The following is a 21791-nucleotide window of genomic DNA, read 5'->3' on the forward strand; positions in this document are numbered from 1 at the left end:
ACCCCAGGAAAGACCTGCTACTGCTTTTTACCTTTTACCTGCTTTTAGTTTTATTTTAATTATGAGGAAGCAAACAGTTGTAGGGTTGCTGCATGTTTTAATCAAATTGATTTATTGTGTTTTCAAAGGTTATTAATGGGTGGGTAGAGGGTATTTTTGTTTTACTCCTCCTGATCTACAAGAAATCAGAGACATGGTGCGTCAACTACAGGCAGAGAATGAACGCCTGCGACAGCAAGATGCTCCTCAATTGAACTTTTTCTCTAGTGGTAATGGGCCACCCACTCAGAGTGGAACCTCTAATGAATAGTAATGCATCACCCTGGGGAGGTTTTCTCTGCTGGATGGATTTTATATGTACCTAGAGAGCGTAGGGACATGAGCGTTCTCTTAATGGTCATCATCCAGTGATAACGATTTTATTTATTTCTATGTGTGGTTTTATTATATTTGGTTTTTAGGTTGTAGTGGTTGCTGTATTTTTAATGTTTTATTGTATTATTTTAATCGGTGCAATAAACCCTGTGTTGAACCTACACCTGCTTGTGACAAACTTATTTGTGGTCCAACCCAGGGTATGAACATTACTTGTTCCTACCCTAATTCACAACCATTTTGGGTCACTATAGCAAACATCGAAAGGATTCGCCTGGATATATGAAGCAGAGAGAAGGAGAAAAGAAGAGAAGCAAGATAAGAGAAGAGTGTGTGTGTGTGTGTGTGTGTGTGTGTGTGTGGGGGGGGGTTGGCTGGAGTAGAGAGAGGAGGGAAACGAGAGAGGAAGAGGTGAGAGAGTAGACATAGGAGGAGCCTATCCGATCTTCAGCCACAGAGAAGCGACAGGAACAAATCCTGCCGTGATTCTGCTGAAGGTAAGAGCTGAGCTTCACTTTAACCTGACATAGTTTGAGGCGATGTTAACATGTTTAATCCATAATTAAATAAAGGTTGGTATAAAATAACTGTAACAACATACATTTAACAACTGATAGTTTTAACATATTTGAAGCTTTGTCATATTACAAAGAGAATTATTCTAAATAAACTATTATAAATTAAAAAGAAAATTATGTGTCTGACAACATTATTCAGATAATAACTGCTTTAGTTGATTTTTTTTATTGATATTACTCATAGAAAACAGGCGACGTGTGGACAATGACATTGGCAAGCTGGATAACAGGGTAATGAGCAGACGCTGGCTCATTATTAGATTAGAGCTGGAATGAGGGAGGCTGACCAGGCATTAGACGGGTCCCTGTCCCAGTCATACTAAGGATTTATTTCACATTGCCAGAAATTTCTGATATTTGACTTTGTTTCATTTACGTGACAATTGGCCTTGAATGAATGAATTCATCATATTCATACAGTAACTATATTTTCATCTTGAGTCAAACTGAATTCAAAGCAGCTCCCTGATTTGGTTTAAAAATCTACCTTCATCTGTCTGAATCATTAGTATACGATTGTGATAGAGGATAAGCTACAGGGGTCGGGGGTCATGGTCCATGGTTCTGCTGTCTGTAACCAAGTGTAGCTTTATGGGTAATTCTGTTGTTTGATTATTTCTACTGAGGTCCCAGTTAAGTGTTTACTGGAGGCTTGGTAATTCAGTCTGTAGAGCAAAAGGTAGGCCCCAGTTCGAGCCTCACTTCTGGCACCAGGTGAGTCCTTGACTAAGGCACTTCACTTGTGATGAATGGGATGTGATTCTTCTTGTGTCCAGATGAGTTCTGATCCACCTCCTCCATACCGAACTCATTTCCCAGAAGGCGCCTCGGCCCCTGGCTTCACTCCAGGTTTGTCTCGCTTATTAAAGCTGATGTTTACGGTTCGAATGAGTTCCTTGCGAAACATTATTTTCTAAATGTGGCTGTTGTTATTGGCCTCCTACAGCTCTCAGCTCTCAGCCTGCAGCCTTTGCCAGCTCTTCATACCAGGTTCCTATCATGCACCTGTACTTTCAAGATTTCATAATATTATATATATTCTATATATCGAAGCAAAATTTGCCTTTGGCCTAATAAAAATGATGATAAAATATTGCAACTTCATTGTCAGCATAAACTGGAACAAAAATAAAATGTTGACATCACATGACATCTGTTCCCCTAACAACCACCCTGCTACAGATCTTCCCTCAGACTTACACCGGTGGAGACCAATCCTTCTACCAGGGCTGTCCAGGGGCCTTTGTGAGCCAGCCTGGCTACCAGGGCTACCACAGTGGGGCTCCAGGAGCTGCCTATCGCTGGGACGGGTCCAAGCCGTATGCCGAGCCTCCCAAACACACAGGTAGGACAAAGGTCAGATAGTTATCTTCTCTCCAAACGGACCGACCCAGCCCAACAGTCTAATCAATAAAAATCTTTGTCCATCAGTGTTCATGATGGGGCCACAGGACCAACACCATGGCATGAAAGACTCATGTCTGAAGGTCTGTTCAGCCCTGCTGTGTTGCTGTTGCCTCTGGGACATGTTCACCTCTCACCTGTGCTGCCCACTGACCTCTGACCTTCACTGAGTCCCCCATCAAGAAGCTTGGACAACTGATTTTCCACACAATATAAGTGTTTATTTTGCCTGTTAACTCACTACTAACACTCAGACTCGTTACTGTCTCATTAGCCTCTTTACAACACTCACCAAAGATAATTCTCAAAACCTTTCAAGTAAAAAATCTGCTTCGAGACAGAAAAAGTATGACTTTAGTTTCTGTGGATTGACAATTTATTCTCCACTAAACAGAACTTATTAAGACCTTTTAGAAAACCCAACAAATCCCACTTACTGATTTTTAGCCAAAAACAGTGAAGGTCATTAAAATAAAATACAGGAAACTTCAAAGAAAGGATTTAAATGCATATAATATCTGTAACCAACCTCTACCACCAAAACCATGAATAAAACAGTGGTGAAATCATTTTACTCTCTTGTTTTGTTACATGTTGTAGCTAAACTGAGTGAAAACTTAAGTTTGTCAAAGAACAAACAACTACAAATGTCAAATGAAGTTGTGAGGTGGGCAGTCATCATCAGATCATCATCATCATCCAAACAGTTAAAGAATTAAACCTGCACATCTGATAACTTACTGTAACATGAGCTGAATAAACAAAGAGTAAGATGAAAGCTTTCTCTGTGGCTCTGCTCCCTCGTAGGTTCTGTACCGATCTGCTGATTCATAGTTAAACTGAATGTGATAAGACTGAAGCTGAACCCGATCACGATAACCTAGGGACAGAGCGCTTCAGCTTCAGTCTGACACATTGAAGAACCACCTGCTTAAGGTCTGATTTCACCTACATACAAGAAAACCAATGCATTTGGACCTGAATCGAGTACGAATTCATATTCCAGACATAAAGACATAGAGTAACTGCTACAGAGTCAGGGGGACACTGAGCTTCGCTCGTCGCTTTAATTGCAAACACAAATACAGCTAACCAAGCCTTGTTGGACATAATGGTGGGAGCTGTTCAGTATCGTCATCAGCAGGTTATAATGAAGCACATTATAGACAACATCCTTTCAAGAAGAAAGAAACATTCGTTTCTAGATGATGCTGCTATCTTCTGATTGGTTCAACATCCAAACTCCTAGAGAGACACAACCTCAGATATACAGTATGACACACCATTGTTTCCTCTTTTTGAAATAAAAAAGAGTAAATACTGACTGTAAACAACTGATGTGAGGAGAGCAGGGATAAAGACTATGCACTGGTTCACTGGAAACTTGCTGAGACTGCGCTTTAAAATAACATGCAATGAATACACTCCTCCCTGAACCGCCGCCTTACCGTGGTGGAGGAGTTTGTGTGCCCGAATGACCCCGGGAGCTATGTTGTCGGGGGCTAAATGCCCCTGGTAGGGTCTCCCAAGGCAAACAGGTCCTGGGCGACGGGCCAGACTAAGAGCGGTTCACAACCCCCCTATGAAAGACAAACCACCAAGGCCAGAGACGTCGCCCGGTATGGCGCAGCCGGGGCCCCACCCTGGAGCCAGGCCCGGGGTTGGGGCTCGTATGCGAGCGCCTGGTGGCCGGGCCTATTCCCACGGGGCCTGGCCGGGCACAGCCCGAAAGAGCGACGTGGGGCCGTCCTCAAGTGGACCCACCATCCGCGGGAGGAACCGTAGGGGGCCGGTGCAGAGTGGATTGGGCGGCAGTCGAAGGCGGGAGCCTGGGCGCCCCAATCCCTGGATAACCAATCTGGTTATTGGGACATGGAATGTCACGTCACTGGGGGGAAAGGAGCCTGAGCTTGTGCAGGAGGTCGAGCGGTACCGGCTAGAAATAGTCGGGCTCACCTCCACACACAGCCTGGGCTCTGGAACCCAACTCCTTGAGAGGGGCTGGACCCTTTTCTACTCTGGAGTTGCCTGCGGTGAGAGGCGGCGGGCTGGTGTGGGCTTGCTCATAGCTCCCCAGCTTAGTCGCCATGTGTTGGAGTTTTCCCCGGTGGACGAGAGGGTCGCTTCCCTGCGCCTTCGGGTGGGGGATAGGTCACTCACCGTCATTTGTGCTTACGGGCCGAATGGCAGTGTGGAGTACCCGGCCTTCTTGGGGTCCCTGGAGGGAGTGTTGGAAAGCGCTCCAACTGGGGACCCCATCGTTCTTCTGGGAGATTTCAATGCCCACGTAGGTAACGACAGTGATACCTGGAGAGGCGTGATTGGGAGGAACGGCCTCCCTGATCTGAACCCGAATGGTGTTATGTTATTGGACTTCTGTGCTAGGCACAGTTTGGCCATAACTAACACCATGTTCGAACATAAGGGTGTCCATCGGTGCACGTGGCACCAGGACACCCTAGGCCGGAGGTCGATGATAGACTTTGTAGTCGTTTCACCTGACCTTCGGCCATATGTTTTGGACACTCGGGTGAAGAGAGGGGCTGAGCTGTCAACTGATCACCACCTGGTGGTGAGTAGGATCCGCTGGCAGAGAAGGAGGCTGGAACGACTTGGCAGGCCCAAACGTATTGTGAGGGTCTGTTGGGAACGCCTGGCTGAACCCTCTGTCAGACGGACCTTTAACTCACACCTCCGGGAGAGCTTCGACCAGATTCCGAGGGAGGTGGGAGACATAGAGTCCGAGTGGACCATGTTCTCCGTCTCCATTGTCAACGCGGCTGTTCGGAGCTGTGGACGCAGGGTCTCCGGTGCCTGTCGTGGTGGTAATCCCCGAACCCGGTGGTGGACGCCAGGAGGTAAGGGACGCCATCAAGCTGAAGAAGGAGTCCTACCATGGATGGTTGACCTGTAGGACTCCTGAGGCAGCTGATGGGTACCGGCAGGCCAAGCGTGCTGCAGCCCGTGCCGTTGCGGAGGCAAAAACTCGGGCTTGGGAGGAGTTCGGGGAGGCCATGGAGGAGGACTATCGCTCGGCCTCAAAGAGATTCTGGCAAACCGTCCGGCGCCTCAGGAGGGGGAAGCAGTTCTTTACCAACTCTGTTTTCAGTGGAGGTGGGGAGCTGTTGACCTCAACTGGGGATGTTATTGGACGGTGGAAGGAGTACTTTGAGGATCTCCTCAACCCCTCCGACATGCCTTCTGCTGAGGAAGCAGAGGCAGGGGACTCAGAGGCGGACTCGCCCATCACCCAGGCTGAGGTCACCGAGGTAGTTAGTAAGCTCCTCGGTGGCAGAGCAGCGGGGGTGGATGAGATCCGTCCTGAGTACCTCAAGTCTCTGGATGTTGTGGGGCTGTCTTGGGTGACACGCCTCTGCAACATCGCGTGGAGGAGGGGGACAGTTCCTCTGGACTGGACAACCGGGGTGGTTGTCCCTCTTTACAAAAAGGGGGACAGGAGAGTGTGTTCCAACTATAGGGGGATCACACTTCTCAGCCTCCCTGGGAAAGTCTATGCCAGGGTACTGGAGAGGAGAATTCGGCCGATAGTCGAACCTCGGATACAGGAGGAACAATGTGGTTTTCGGCCTGGTCGTGGAACGCTGGACCAGCTTTATACCCTCAGCAGGGTGCTTGAGGGTTTGTGGGAGTTTGCCCAACCAGTCTACATGTGCTTTGTGGATCTGGAGAAGGCATTCGACCGCGTCCCTCGTGACATCCTGTGGGGGGTGCTCCGGGAGTATGGAGTCCAGGGCCCTTTGCTAAGGGCTGTTCGGTCTCTGTACAACCGGAGCAGGAGCTTGGTTCGCATTGCCAGCAATAAGTCAGACCTGTTCCCGGTGCATGTTGGACTTCGGCAGGGCTGCCCTTTGTCACCGGTTCTGTTCATTATTTTTATGGACAGAATTTCTAGGCGCAGCCAGGGGCCGGAGGGGGTCTGGTTTGGGGACCACAGGATTGCATCTCTGCTTTTTGCAGATGATGTTGTCCTGTTGGCTTCATCAGGCGGTTTGCAGCTGAGTGTGAAGCGGCTGGGATGAGAATCAGTTCCTCCAAATCTGAGGCCATGGTTCTCGACCGGAAAAAGGTGGTTTGCTCACTCCAGGTTGGAGAAGAGTTCCTGCCTCAAGTGGAGGAGTTTAAGTATCTTGGGGTCTTGTTCACGAGTGAGGGAAGGAGGGAGCGTGAGTTTGACAGACGGATCGGTGCGGCGGCTGCAGTAATGCGGTCGGTGTATCGGTCCGTCGTGGTGAAGAGGGAGCTGAGCCGAAAGGCAAAGCTCTCAATTTACCGGTCAATCTACGTTCCTACCCTCACCTATGGTCATGAGCTTTGGGTCATGACCGAAAGGGCAAGGTCACGGATACAAGCGGCTGAAATGAGCTTCCTCCGCAGGGTGGCTGGGCGCTCCCTTAGAGATAAGGTGAGGAGCTCTGTCACCCGGGAGGAGCTCGGAGTAGAGTCGCTGCTCCTCCACATCGAGAGGAGCCAGCTGAGGTGGCTCGGGCATCTAGTTCGGATGCCTCCTGGACGCCTCCCTGGGGAGGTGTTCCGGGCATGTCCCACCGGTAGGAGGCCCCGAGGAAGACCTAGGACTCGCTGGAGAGACTATGTCTCTCGGCTGGCCTGGGAACGTCTTGGGGTCCCACCGGAAGAGCTGGAGGAAGTGTCCGGGGAGAGGGAAGTCTGGAACTCTCTGCTTAGACTGCTGCCCCCGCGACCCGGCCCCGGATAAGCGGATGAAAATGGATGGATGGATGGATGGATGAATACAGTCAACAATCAACATGGCAATACGTTTATTTATTTAAGGCTTTCCTCACATTGGAATCATGGCAACTCGTTTTCTCATTTTAAACAAAGGCTTATTCTTAAATCAAAACAATTTTTCAACGAAAACACTGAACATAAAGTAACCTCAGGTTTCAGGAACAGCAACTATGCTTCCCGGAAGTGATCAGAACTCTGCCCCTTTTCACTACAAGTCTCTGATTCCCGTCGGCTGGCTGAGTAGATAACCAAGCATATAATGTGAAAACTGCTGCCCTAGACGTGGCTCGTCTCATCAAACATAAGACATACAGACTTATGGATCTTTATGCATCAGTACGTTGAACTGACAGCTGTCCAACCTCGTCACTCCTAAGAACAACCTCAGCATCTTCATCTCTGCTGCCTCCAACTCTTCCTCACTGCTATTGTCTCTAACCCATAGAGTAGAGCTGCTCTCACCACTGTCTTTACACCTTTCCTTTGAGTCTTGCTGACACTCTTCTGTCACACAACACTCCTGGCTATTTCCTCCACCCTCTTTTGAACACTCGCCATCACACCGAACTGTTGCACCTTCTTCAGCTCAGCCCCTGTGGCCGCACCCTCTCATTTAGACACATCTATTCTGTCTTACTACGAATGACTTTCATGCCTCTTCTTTCCAGAGCAAACCTCCACCTGTCCGAGCTATTCCTCCACCTGCTCTTTACTCTCACTACAGATCAAACATCATTGTTCAGAGAGGTTCCTTTCTGACCTCGTCTGTCAGTCTGTCCATTAGTCTGTCCACTCCTCTAATGCACGTTATGAATGATTTCTCTTAACGTGCTCAAATTGTCCCAGATCATGGGATGTGGAGTTGCTAAAGTTCTGTTGGTAGCCCATCGGGACCAGGGGCCTCATGTACAATGACTTAGATTTCCTACTAAACTTTGCCTAAGTTCAAATCCAGAAAACGGCGTAAGTACAGCTGTATCAATCGCTACTAAGTAGTACAGTATGTTTCCTTAGTACTTACCAATCAATGTAGAATTGAGCGCAGGTGAACGAGTAGCGGCGCCCCCCATGTGACAAGCCTCCATATAAATATGTCAATTCATTTAAATATGGTCTGAGTCTGCGCAGTACGCCGAGCGGGGTGTTAATGCAGGTCCCGCACAGGAACGGAAATAAAAAGATAAAAGTGGTCCGACATAATAGTGGACGTGAAGCGAAGTTTACCACCAAAGTGTCACCAAAACAGGTGGAAGTGAAGAAGACACTGTGTTCAGCTACTAATAGGAATTCTCTACATTAAAACACCGACTAATGCTGATGATGAAGACAGGATGTACTTTGGTTGCGCGCAGGTTCAGAATAGTGCTACCAAATGAAGGAATCCCACATGACTGCATTCATTAGACAGAAAGATTTATGCAAGTACGAGAAAATCTGCATAATCAACCGATTTCATCATAATAATAAAAATTAACGCTGTTTGTGGATGCGACCTGTATAAAAAATGAATTGGGCAGGATATGCTGTTGGGGTTAGATGGCACATTTAATAAAAAAAAAGTCTGTGAGCATTGATCAGCCATGTTCTGCTCCACTTGGTGAGGTAAAAGCTCCCACGGCAGCCTGTGCTGGCTGCAGAAAAAACAGCCACTATCTACACTGATAGTGCTTATGGGTATAGAGTGTGTCACATCCATGCTTGATGTTGGAAACAAAGAGGCTTCATCAGTGCAGATGGCACACCTGATGTGCATGGAGAAGCTGTGGCACAATTGATTCATGCCATGAAGCTACCAAAAAAGTTAGCTATCGTAAAATTTCCAGCATACCCAAGAAATTACACTAGAGGAAATAATTTAGCAGATGAAGCTGCAAAAGAAGCAACAAAAAGTGTAATACAATCTCCAGTTTTGAATGATGAAGATGCTATACCCATAACCAACTTAGCATCACTAATACAAGCTCAGAACTCTGTAACAGAGGCAGAGAAGAGGCTCAGGTTCCAAAGGGGGGGGGGCAGTAAAACAACCACCCCACATGCAGATTTATGGAGGAGAAGTCAGGGACATTTTGTGTTGCCTTTGTCACTCTTACCTTTTGCTATTAGGAAAATGCATGAACCAGGTCATTGTTCCCGAGGCCAAGAGTTAAAGAAATTACAAGATGTGTGGTGGTCATCTTATATGGCACCAAGGGTAGATAGAGAAGTGGCTTTGTGCCCACAGTGCCCTAAATATAATGTGAGAAAAACCTTTACCCACCCAATAGCTCACATACCAGTTCCTGAAGGCCCTTTCAGACATCTGATGATGGGTTATGTGGACATGATAGACAGAGTGAAAGGTAAAAGGTACCTGTTTGTGGTGGTCTGTCGATTTAGCAGGTGGATAGAAGCTTGTCCAACAGCCAATCCAGACCACAAAGCAGCAGCTAAGTTCTTGTGTACAGGAGTATTTCCTAGGTTTGGCATGGCAGATACTATATACTCTGATAATGGTCCTCACTTTGTGTCAAAATTTATAAGAAAGATGTTTTATATCTTAGCAGTTAAACAAAAGTTTGGATGTGTTTACCACCCTTAGTCGCAGGGTTCAGTAGAACGAGTGAATAGAGCACTTAAAGCTAAAATCTGTAAAATAATGGCAGACAGTAGAAGTTGACATGGCAACGGCACAGGAGAGTACATAATTCCACTGGATGTCAGAAACATCCAAGTAGGAGACAAGGTGTTCATACGCGTGTTCAAAAGGCAGTGAAATCAGCCCACGCACTTTCCACATCATTTCAAACTAAACGTACCAATTCAAATGTTTAGCGTATTAGCAGCAATTGTTCTGCCTTTGACGGGCCATCTGTGACTAGTCATTAAGACTGTTTTACACTACAGCAATTAACCGCACACACCTTCTATCAAAATAAAAGCAGAAATTCAGCTTTTATTCAGATATTCAGCTTTATATAGCAATATTTCTGCTTTCGACTGGTTTATTCTCTGTATTCTTTCAAAATAAAATGACCAATCCAAATTTTACTCTAAATAGCACTTTCTTTTTGTCTGGTTAATATGATTAGCTAATGAGACTATTTTACTGTTTAGCAATTACCTTCACAGGCTTTCTCCAAAGCTCCAACTAAATTTGAAATCCAACTACTTCCTCTGCAGCTACTGTCAGCTGTTTTAAATGTTTCCACATCTTTCTGCTATTCTTTCAGCTCTTGGACTCAAACTATTTAGCTGTTTTGAAACATTCAGCTATATTTTATCAAATTAAACCTTTTTAATTTCAGCAAATCTTTTTCAACTTTCCTCAATTTGAAATTCAACTGCTTCAGCTTCTCCTACAAATATTCAACCCTGTTTATTCATCTAGGCTTTAAGTGTTTAAACTACTTTCAGATATGTTTTAAATGTCTCAGCTACTTTTTGTAATTCGTCAGCAATGCATTCAGCATGGAAGCATTCACTGTGCATTTTTTCTCTGGGAATGCTTTATCTAGTTTATTTTATATTAACATAGCTGAAGGTTCTAATGCAGTTTGGTCCGATTACCAGCAGGTGGAAGCAGTGCTTCAATTACAGAACCTGTTTTAATAACTGCTGGACTCAAACGACACTAATCTGGAGTGAAGTCCTACAAACACAATGTTTTGGTTTTGAATATTCATTAACCAGCTGATTCCATGTGTTGCGGATCTCGCTGCAGGTCGCGTGAGAACACTCCTTAGTTGTGCCAGTTACCAGTGTGCTCTGCTGCTAAATATCAGAATGTTCTTTGTCATGTGGATCTGTGTGTTCTGTGAATGACATTCTCCTCTTGTTCCCTGGTGCTTGTCAGTCTGTTGTATAGGCAGAAAAGGCAGATGCTGGGATGTTTATTTTTTACACAAACGTGACAAACCTCTGCAGGAGGAAACTGACAAACTCAGCAGAAACAATCAACAGTATGTAAACAACAAGCTCTAATCTCACAGTGCAGGAGCACAAGGTGAGTTGTATGCTGTGGGCAGTGAACCCCAGGAGGACTACTGGATCGGACGGAGTAATCGGGAAGGTCCTTGGGAAGTGCGAAAAACAGCTCGCCGGTGTCTTCGCCAGCATTTTCAATGCATCACTGACTCAGTTCTGCATCCCACCTGAAGTCATCTGTAATTGTCCCACTACCGAAAAAGACCATATCAACAGCCTCAATGACTGCTGACCAGTAGCTCTGACACCCATTTTACCCCATTTCACCCATTTTAATTAATAAACACTTCCCCCAATGGGAGGGTCGATCTGAGAGAATGGAGCCCGAGGACCCATGGTCCATAGGGAGCCCACCAGGACATGCCCCTAGTTCGCCACCCTCACAAGAGCAGAGCAGGGTCTCCGCCATCGGCCTGACCATATCCCCTGAGATGTCTCAAGGGACATTTGCAGAGGAAAACATGATCATTTATCTGCATAGATATTCATTCATGAATATTACATTGTTTGGGTCAACCCCCATTGAAAATTGGTGAAGTTTTTCTTTAAATTTGCAGACGATACCACTGTGGTAGGACGTTGATGGTGATGAGACAGCATACAGGAAAACCCAGACGTTGGTGGGGTGATGTGACCAACACCTTGGTCCTAAACAACACAATTCAATATTCACTATTCTAATTCAATATTCAATTCAATTTTATTTTATTTATATAGCACCAAATCACAACAAGGTTAGCTCAAGGAACTTTACAAGATAAGGTTTAAGATCTCACACAACTAAACCCAGCAAATCCCACATACAGTAAGCCTTTAATTACAAATTGACAGCAACAGTGGAGTGGAAAAATTCCCTCTATAATGAGGAAGAAACCTCCAGTAAAACCAGGGTGGATGTGGGCGGCCACCTGCCTCGACCGGTTGGGGTGAGGGGATAGAGAGAGAGAGAGAAAAGCACAGCAACAACAAGCAAAAACGGAGCACAGGCAGGATGGTTGGACCAGGAACTGAACATAGGCAGGATGCTTGGTTCAATTTCGTTGTATGGTTGTACTCAAGTATGATTATGCAAAACGAAACTTTATCAATATTATTCAAACAGCATCTTAGAGTCAAACAAGACCCACTTAGCAATTTACTGCAGCAGCAATGTGAGCTCCAGCTTAATTTCTTCCATCACTAACGTGGTTCTAAAAGTGAACCACTGAAATGATGAGATCATGGTGTCTGGAGAATGACAAGGAGTCCTGCTGTTGGAATCATTAAATCTGAGCTGGCTGTCCTCAGGCGGCTGGTTACTGCTGCTTTGCTTGGTTTGCGCCTGTTTTTCTGTTGTAATTTAAAGTTCGACTCAGACTTCCGGCAACAAAGACAAGAAGAAGCACTTTCATCTCATCTTACGAAATCGGATGCTTAAATTTCTTGCCCAGAGCCAGATGAGGAGATGGATCAGTTTTATTTCAGTGGTCAAACAATACTGTAGGTCGAGATGGGTTGAGCCTAGCTTAGCTCAAAACCTAGAACTGGAGTTTTTTTTTTATATCTTAATAAAATAAAATTTTTGGAGTTTTCTTTTTATTGTCTTTCTTTCTATATATTTTGTCCAAACTAAAGTGATTTGCATCACAGTTGATAAACCATTTACTGATCACAAATAATCATGTTTCTTATTTTACCTGCACAGAACTGATAAATTATGGTAGATGTGACTCTTGCTCTGTATTTCATCCAGCAGCCTCCTCAGAGCCTGTGCAGGTATCACAGCCTTGGGGGGGTTGACAGGTCATCAAGATGATTGACAGGTGCTTGGGGCGCAAACTGGAGTGACTGAAGGAGACCAGGTCAGGACTGATTGTGAGTTCTGGTGTTTCCCTAATGATCGTATTGGGATGGGAGAGATAGAGAGCGCTGCTTCTGCACCAGTGAGTCACTGATGTCCAGCATGTCCCAGCTCCAGTCGTGTTTTACATCTGAGGAATGTTTAAGAGAGAATTGAGTGGTAACTGCAATGTTAAATTATTTAGTTGTGTGTATGCCTTCACTAAACTGATAGATGAATTTCATCATCTTGTGTATGGGATGCCGAATGTAAAAGGAGCACCTATAACTAGTTTTCTCAAATTTAACTAAATGACATAACATGTTTTCTCACATTTAGTTAAATGTGCAAAAGTCTAAATGTAAATGTTAAATATAAATGTAAATGCTAAATATAAATGTAAATGTTAAATGTTAAATGTCAATGTTAATGTTAAATGTAAATGTTAAATGTAAATGTAAATGTTAAATGTTAATGTTAATGTTAAAAGTAAATGTTAAATGTTAATGTTAAAAGTAAATGTTAAATGTTAAATGTTAAATGTTAAATGTTAGATGTTAAATGTAAATGTTAAATGATCGAACGGAATATTTAAGTAAACTCCACCTCCTATGATCCTAGATCAGTGACTCGGACTCAAACACCTCAAACAGTACGCATAGCTCCGCCCACATCTGACTCTGGATCGGTGCATGAAAATACTGGAGAGAAAACTGAAGTCGAAGCCGTCATGGCTGTCAGCTCTGACTCCCTCCCGTTAGCGAGGATTGAACGGGCCATTAAACACCAATACCATTAATGGGGAGTTAAGTAGGTTTAAATAGAATATTTCTGTGGCGCCTGTGGAGAATTAGTTAGCTACAGTAACTATACTAGCTAGCCGAAGTTACGGCCACACTATAAACAAAAGTTTGCAGATCAGATGTGGGCGGGGTTTGCGCGCACTGTTTGAGGTACTTTTACATTTAACATTTACATTTAACATTTAACATTTACATTTACATTTACATTTACATTTACATTTACATTTACATTTTACATTTTACATTCAACATTTAACATTTACATTTAACATTTACATTTAGACTTTTGCACATTTAACTAAATGTGAGAAAACATGTTGTGTCATTTACTTAAATGTGAGAAAACTAGTTATAGGTGCTCCTTTTACATTCGGCACCCCATACGTGTGAGGGCCTAGTACCTGTCGCCATCAGTGGCTTACAGTAGCTTCTTCCCCTCAACAAGGACAACTGGAAATCAAGTCAGTCAGTTTAAACTTTGTGTCATTGCTTTAATTCAATCTTCTCTCAAGTTGATGTTTTGCCAGAAGCAACAGGATGAATTAAAAGGGAAACTATAATCCAGATGGATGTGATCCATCCATCTGTATCGATCCTGTCGTCTGCAGGTTAGCTGAAGGCTAATCAGTAAATTCAAAATGACTGTGGGGCAGAAACAGAAGGAAGCTGCTTATCCAATTCCTCAGGGAGCAGAGTTACGAATTTTATCAGAAGGCTGAATAGAGTCAAATCGACCAAGTTAGCAACCTGTCCAAACTAATCACGTGTCCTGTTCTCCTGTGGTGTGGATTAGTGGTTGCTGACTTGTGATGATCATTGTCTGGAGGTCAGGTTTTCTAGTTCAAAGCGGCAGGGCAGCGAGGACACAACGGAGATCAGGAGCTTCATAAAACAGAAAGTGAAGGCTGCAGAGAGTACACATGGCCTCGGGGAAGAGAAGAACATAAGTAAATCAGTAAAAAGAAGAGTGAAGAAAAACAGCAAAACAATAAAATTGATATAGTCCCTGCTATTAAAAAAACACATTCTGCTGGAATCCAGTTTTATGGCCACGGCCTGCTCATACAAACCACTGCAGGTGCCATTTTACAATTTTACTGCTTGTCCACAAACTGCTCCATGTGCTAAATGTAGAAATCCTGGGTTCTGTCAGCAAAACTGAGTCATTTTGGCTACATAATAAACCCTACAACCACAAGTACACAGTAGCTGTACTAGTAGCAGCAAACAGCTTCTATCTGACAATCAGTGTCCAGTTGGCATCTTTGCACCTCTTGTAAAGCAGCTGAGATTTAAAAGTGTGCTGAGCTTCAGAAGGCTTTGGTTTCAGATGGGGTCCTCTGGTTGCTAAGCTAGGATGCTGTCCAAAAGTCTGTCTGTAAACAAGTGAAGCTTTAACAGGGCAGAGCAGCAATAATTCAGGGCCTGTGTTGCTCAAGGACACTTCATGTGGTGTGAGCATTTAATTACCAGCCCCTGAAACATTGGTTCATTCGGTGTTGTGTAGACAATGTCAGGAGCTCAACAATGTGACCCAGCTGGAGTTTGCTCCATTCCACCTCCTGGCTGCGCTTAATGCCACTCGTCCATTTTTGGAAACTGCCAGAAATGCAGACAGGAATTAGTGGTAGACAGATTTGGAGCCATCCTGTCCCCTGCAGTTCTTCCAGAAGCTGATCAGTCCACAGATAACAAATTAATTGAAGGCTTTGTGGGCTAAGGATAGATGAATGTATGGACAAAGGAAAGAGGTCGGGTTCCAGACAAGCCCCCTCGAAATTAAATTTAAATTAAAACACGAGCATGAGACGCTTCCAGCACTCAGATAGGATGAAACAGTGGCCACATTGTCACAAACGTGGTGTTTCATCAGAAGGGCTGTGAATGCTGCTCTTGTTAGTCACGCTGCTGCAGGGCAGCGTTAAGACTCCAAGATATTATACAGAGGCCAAAAGAAATAAGTTGTGTTGATTAAAGGCTTCACTCTGTATTTGTTCAGGTTGCTTTGCTCACTGGTTCCACGTTAACCCACTTAGACCACATCTGTACATCTGTAGACGTGCTGACCGCTCAGCCAAACCATGGTCTTAGTTTCTTACTTCTGCATGGAAACCAAATGTCCTTTATAGTGTCTTTTGATACTGATTCAGTTACTCTGAAGGCAAAAGAGATGGAGAGAACCACCTGCAGCACTGCCTCTGCACGAGTGCATCTTGTAAAAACTTTGCCTCCTCATCTCTGACATTTCCAGGTCACTCTGCTGCCCATTCTTCCTGCTTCCTGACTTGCTCTGCTTTTCTGTTTCTACCTCTTACCATCTCAGAGACAGGAAATATGAGGAAGATGAAGATGACAAAGGAACAAGTAAAGAGAAGTAGGGTTTGGCATTCGTGGAAGTCTGGAGTCTCGTCCCTGTGGTAGCATCGTTAAAATAAAGACAATACTCTAATTTTCATTTTCAGTTTTTCCTCTTTTGACAAATAAGAAACATTTAGTTTAGAATTAAATGAATTCACTGGTTCTGATTGCATTCTGTTATGTTATGTTATGTTATGTTATGTTATGTTATGTTATGTTATGTTATGTTATGTTATGTTATGTTATGTTATGTTATGTTATGTTATGTTATGTTATGTTATGTTATGTTATGTTATTATTATTATTATTATTAACATTTTGGACCACAGTCCAGAAGCCTGGAACATAGCAGAGGATTGCTTGATGGTTCCCCTGAGCTGCTTGATGCACATTTTGCTTAATGCTACCTGGAAATTACAGGACCTGATTTGTAATAAATTTGACCTGATTTTGTAATAAAAGACTTGATGTTTAGATTGACCCGGTAGAGATTTGGGTTCAAGGGGCCAACGCTAACCTGTTATTTTAATTATTTGGAGGTCTTAAACAGTAGTTGGGTGGTTATGTTGAGGTGCTACAGCGACTTTATAGGAATCTGTGTATTGAGCTGTTCCACACTGTGACCGTTCAGACCAAATATAACTTTCATCACCTAATGTGCAGACAGCAGCTTCTAATCGCACATACAGTACAGACAGAGATTACTGCTGCACACACATCTGTAGAGGCAAAAAAGCATGTGTGTCAGGGAAAGGAGATGCAGCGTTTGTTGTGCTCAGAGCTCAGATGCTGAAATCAGCGAAAACATTTTGCTTCAGAGGAGTTTTGCTCCCATTTACGACTGCTTTCGCTGCACATTCGCTATGTAGCGGAGGAGGACACAGGGCGGCTGTAATTGGTTTGCTTCACCTGACACACACAGGTAAACAATGCTGCCAGTGTGTTTAAGCCGTCAGCTGACTCCTCTGTACCATAGTCAAGCGCTAATACTCCAGAGAGAGAAGCCTGATGAAATATTTAGCTGCTCTGCTTGTTAAATTTGAGCAGAGCAGCAAGGTCTGCTCTGCGGGGGGTCGGTCCAGTCATTTCATCCACTCAGCCTGTTCAACTTCAGCTTTTACCTGTTTACTACAGCTTTTAAGGATAAGAACCTAATAGCTGGTCAACAATGTTCAGAGGCGCCCAGGACCTACTTTACAGCAGCTCTGACTGCCCAACATAAAGCCACCTCCAGGACCTATGGCTTTTCAACATCTTTAAAGGTATTTGGTTGGATATACAGTAATAACAAAAATTAGCTGGAGAGTGAAGAGTATTTGTCCAGTATTTGTGACCAGAGTCACAGCCAACTGGAGTTATGGTAAGGTTCCAGTTATAAACCAGTGGGCCCAGTTTGATCCATTATTGCTGTCACATTCACTACAGTAAAAAAACTAAAGGCTTCCCAAACCAGCTGATTTGACCATACAATCATAATAAATTCATGCAACACTGACATTTACATGCACAAAACCTCACACTCAGAACTAATGCCTTCTTGTTTTAATAATTTATTGACTGGCCTGAAGTTTTCACACAGAAGGTCACAACTAGCTTCAGGTTGGAGGAGGTACATTTGTACTACAGCAGCTTTAAATGATTTAACGTCAGGAAGGCAAACAAACACAGCTATGTTATATGACAGCTCTTGGATCATGTCTGCACCTTGATGCTCAGTCCTGCTGATCCCTGTGTTTTCTCATCACCAGACAAGCATGAAGAAGAACATTCTGACCTGAGTTGGGGGAGAAAAGCTTTCACACACATGTCGCATCCTGGCAGCGAGTGTGAAGATTTTGATTTAAATAGGACTCAGTTTGGCTTAAATCCTCCAGATCTGAACAAAGATTGAACAAAGAATCATAAAATGAGTCCAGGGCTGTACAGATCCATCCCATGTTCCTCTTTGTAGGTCTACAAACAATACATGGTCTGGTGCTGTTGATCTGTCTAATGCCAAATATCTGCATCTGAACCATAGTAAGTGAAAACCTTTGTTTGTGTGTGAACCTGATCCGATTCAGGTCTAACTAAAAAACATTCTGACCATGCTGTGACGTGTTCTGACCGTGTTGTTACCATGTTGTTACCATGTTGTTACTGTGTTCTGACCGTTTTGTTGCCCCATTGTGACGTGTTTTGACCGCGTTATTCCTGTGTTCTGACCGTGTTGTTACCATGTTCCTTTGTTTTTGCTGATGCTGTAGCCATGTTTAAAGTAGGCCAGTGTAGGCGGGGCGCTGTGTAACGTCCCCTTAAAAAAACATGAGGCAGTTCTCGCCACTTCCCGATTATCAAAGATTAAGGAGCAGTGGAAAAGTTGTTTGGCACACACTCAAATGCCTTATGGCGCAGTTCTGACCCATCTGGTTTGGACCCTGGTCTCTCTATTGTTTAATTACACAGTATCAATATAACATATTGGTTCATGACATGAGTTTAACACATTTCACTGACTCTGGCTCCAACCGTCCCAACAGGCCTGAAACGTCTGAAAATGGTGACATTTCAGCTGCTGAGCTGCTTCATGCTTGAGAGTCAGATGGTTCTGGACTCTTCCAGCCAGTGGTTGAATGGTGGCTGTAATCCTCTGATGCTGTTGTTTGAACACAGATGAACATTAGCAGCTGTGGAAGCTTTAAGCTGCTGTCAGCTGGTCTGAGCGTGGAATCAGAGCTCTGATGGAAACCACACGCTGCCTCACGCTGAGTAAGGATTCACCAACTGATGTTAGAGGTTTAGACGCTGGGGTACTCCTTCCTGTTTCCACCTGCAGTTGTCTGTCTGTAGCGGTGAGGAACATTAATAGTGAATAGATGAATAATGAATGGATATGTGGTTCAAGTGGAAATGTTATACTGCTCACGCTCCTCGACACCGTGACAGAAGCCTAAGGCGAAAATATCTCAAAGAAAGGACAATTCACAACAAGGAGCACAAATCCTAATGACTAACAAGAAGCTGGATGTACAGACAAACAGCAGCTCTCCCTGCTGTATTTACAGGTTGTCATGGTAACCGTGCTGGAGTCCTGCTGTGTCCGTAGTTTCTTGTTCCCTTTCAGACAGTGTGTGATGCTTGAGGGGTAATCACGGTGCTTCTCTCTTGCAAACTGAACAAACAAACAAATGACTGGTTGCTCAGAGGAGAGGGTCCAGCGGTTCACAGCTCCAGGATGGAATGATCACAGCCAGAAACAGCTCAGTGTTACCTGAGGATTAGGGTTAGTCATTTAGGCTCACCCATCCTGTTGAAGTATTTGGAGCAAACACTATTTATTCATATTCATTAAGTAATTTTGCTGCACTTTGGGGCAAAGTAGAGCACAGGAGCAGCTCTTCTGTCCTTTAGCTCTGCAGATTAGCTGGATGCTGGAAAGCAGCATGTATGTGTGTGTCCGCCTCATCTCTGTCTCTAATGCTTGTTGCCATGGTAACCACTCTTGTAGGAAAAAGACATTCACCAAATTTTGTTTGAGCTCAACACTTTGTGTGACCTGCAGGCAGAGATGCTCTGATCAAACTGAGCCCGACAAAAACTAAAGCACTTTAGCTGCTTAGACAAGCCTTGAGAACAGGTAACCAAGGTACATAACCAGCAGGTCAGCAGGTTTCACTGAGAGGGTGGTGGACAGTAGTGAGAAGCAGTCCTGGTGGTTCTGAGCTGGTTTGTGCGACATGGCGCTGGGAGGTCAGAGAGACATTAGGGCATCATCATCTCTTTGGTTGGACATTGAACAAACATTTTACAGAAATATTAAAGTTGCAGATCTACCATTTATCTGCAACAAAATCAAACACCATAGTTGCTACCAGAGTATTAGCATGAGAACATATCTGAATATCTGACATTGTGGGATTTTCCTAAAATTACTTCGCTTACTCTTTGCCAATACACACCTCTTTGGAACAATTCAGACATCCTCCGGCAATAGAACGATTTATTGGAATCTCACTGAAAAGACATCAAAAATCTCGATCTCTAAATGGGAAGCCGATCTGGACGTCACCACTAATCACGTTTTCTGAACAAATGTATGTACTAACTTATTTCAAATAACAACACTAATTAATTAATACAATATAAAATTCTTCATAGAACACATTATATATGTCAGGATCCACCACACATGATGGCGGATTGACGCTGTGGGGGTCCATTTGTACCGTCTCAGAGCCAGGAGAGCAGGGGTACAGTATTAAAGTTACTTTAATTAACCAAAAACAACTAACAAAACATGTAATCTAAATGAACAGGAGGCGCAAAACGACTAGTAAACATAACCAAACAAAGCTAACACATAGAGCTCAGGTAAAGCTACCAACATGTGGCACGGCCTGAGCAGGTGGAACATTTACCTGTGTTCGGAGGGGTTTCTCTGGGGTTGCGGGTCCCTACGGGCCGCGGGTCATGGGTTCCACTCTTTCAGGCCGACCGTCCCACCGGGGGGGGGGGGGGGGGGTGTTTTCCCCTGGTTCTCATGGGGGGACAGCGTTGACCCACAGTGGCCCACTCTGACCTCAGGTGCTGTCTCTGTGGCTGCTGCAGCTCTGCCTGGGGGCCTCTGTGTGGGTGGCTTGGGTAGTTACACCTGCCCTCCTGAACTGAAGGTGTGTGGGCTCCCTGGCTGCTAGGATTCTTTCCTCTGCTCATTGGATGGGTGTAGTGGCCTAGCCCCTCACATCACCCTGGCTTCCACAAGTGCCATTGTTCATGCACCCACTTACTACTATATACTTAGCTGTAAGTATTACTGATACTTATCACTACCAATATCAATAGTGTGTGATTTTGGTAGTTGTGATGTTGTATGTCATGGCTATTATTAAGTATTATGAGATTATGTATAATAATGGATATGTATATGTATATAATATATAATATATGTATGTTTGTATGAGTGTGTGCACATACCTTAACAGTATTATTAGTATTAACTAAGGTTCATCCCTACCTATGTATTTTGTGCCTATTTTTGCTTAATTTCTTTGTTTGGTTTCAGCCCCCCCACACACAAACTCAACCTGTACACCAACCCAGCGACATCGCACATATTTAGGTTGGACTAAATAAAACCAAAAAAAACATTAATCAAGAAAATTATATATTTATTTCTAATATACTCATATTGTAAAATCAAAACTGTACATCACAATGTCAGACTTGGGCAGGCGGCGGACCCACATGCACAGCACAGAGGCAAGGTGATGATTAAACACAGGTTTATTTTGTAATGCGGGGTCAGACGGTCCAGGTCAAACACAAGGCTTGGTAATGAAGCACAAAAGGGAGCAGGCAATCTCAAGTCCAGTAAGCAGGCAAGGTTCGGTACACATGAGGTCTCGGTAAAGGTACAGGCAAGGGCTAAGCAAACTCACGGTAAGTTGTTCAGTCAAGGTTCTTTCTTAGGCGACGGTACAGGCAAGGTTCAGGCAGGATAAGACAGTCAAGGTATTTAGGAACGAAACACGAGGGACTAGACATGAAACACGGGAACGAGGTATGGAACTAAACAATCTGGCGGAGAACTAAGGACACAGGTGGTGGTTAAATACACAGTGACTTGATTACTGATAGAGTGCAGGTGTGGATAATGACCAGGTGAAGCTGTGACAGGACATGAACCGGAAGTGAAGCTTGAGCAGACACAGAAACCAGGAGACTACCAAAATAAAACAG

At 44.2% G+C, this 21791-nt stretch overlaps 1 protein-coding gene across 1 annotated transcript; it reads left to right on the plus strand.

Annotated features, from left to right (window-relative positions):
* The first annotated feature begins 772 nt into the window (after nucleotides 1-772).
* LOC114869387 (cysteine-rich and transmembrane domain-containing protein 1-like) lies at nucleotides 773-2926 on the plus strand. Its single transcript, XM_029173598.3, has 5 exons — nucleotides 773-872; nucleotides 1730-1802; nucleotides 1900-1943; nucleotides 2136-2298; nucleotides 2385-2926. The coding sequence occupies exons 2-5, from the start codon at nucleotides 1730-1732 to the stop codon at nucleotides 2525-2527; spliced, it is 423 nt and encodes a 140-aa protein (XP_029029431.1). The 5' UTR covers nucleotides 773-872; the 3' UTR covers nucleotides 2528-2926.
* The last annotated feature ends 18865 nt before the right edge of the window (nucleotides 2927-21791 follow it).

The sequence above is a fragment of the Betta splendens genome, chromosome 14, assembly GCF_900634795.4.
Source record: "Betta splendens chromosome 14, fBetSpl5.4, whole genome shotgun sequence".
Taxonomy (NCBI): domain Eukaryota; kingdom Metazoa; phylum Chordata; class Actinopteri; order Anabantiformes; family Osphronemidae; genus Betta; species Betta splendens.

Excerpts from the sequence above, each read along its gene's own strand:
- LOC114869387 (XM_029173598.3), top strand. The coding sequence starts at position 1,730 with ATGAGTTCTGATCCACCTCCTCCATACCGAACTCATTTCCCAGAAGGC. Across the intron at positions 1,803-1,899 it reads GGCCCCTGGCTTCACTCCAG|CTCTCAGCTCTCAGCCTGCA; the intron begins GTTTGTCTCGCT and ends GGCCTCCTACAG. Across the intron at positions 1,944-2,135 it reads TTGCCAGCTCTTCATACCAG|ATCTTCCCTCAGACTTACAC; the intron begins GTTCCTATCATG and ends ACCCTGCTACAG.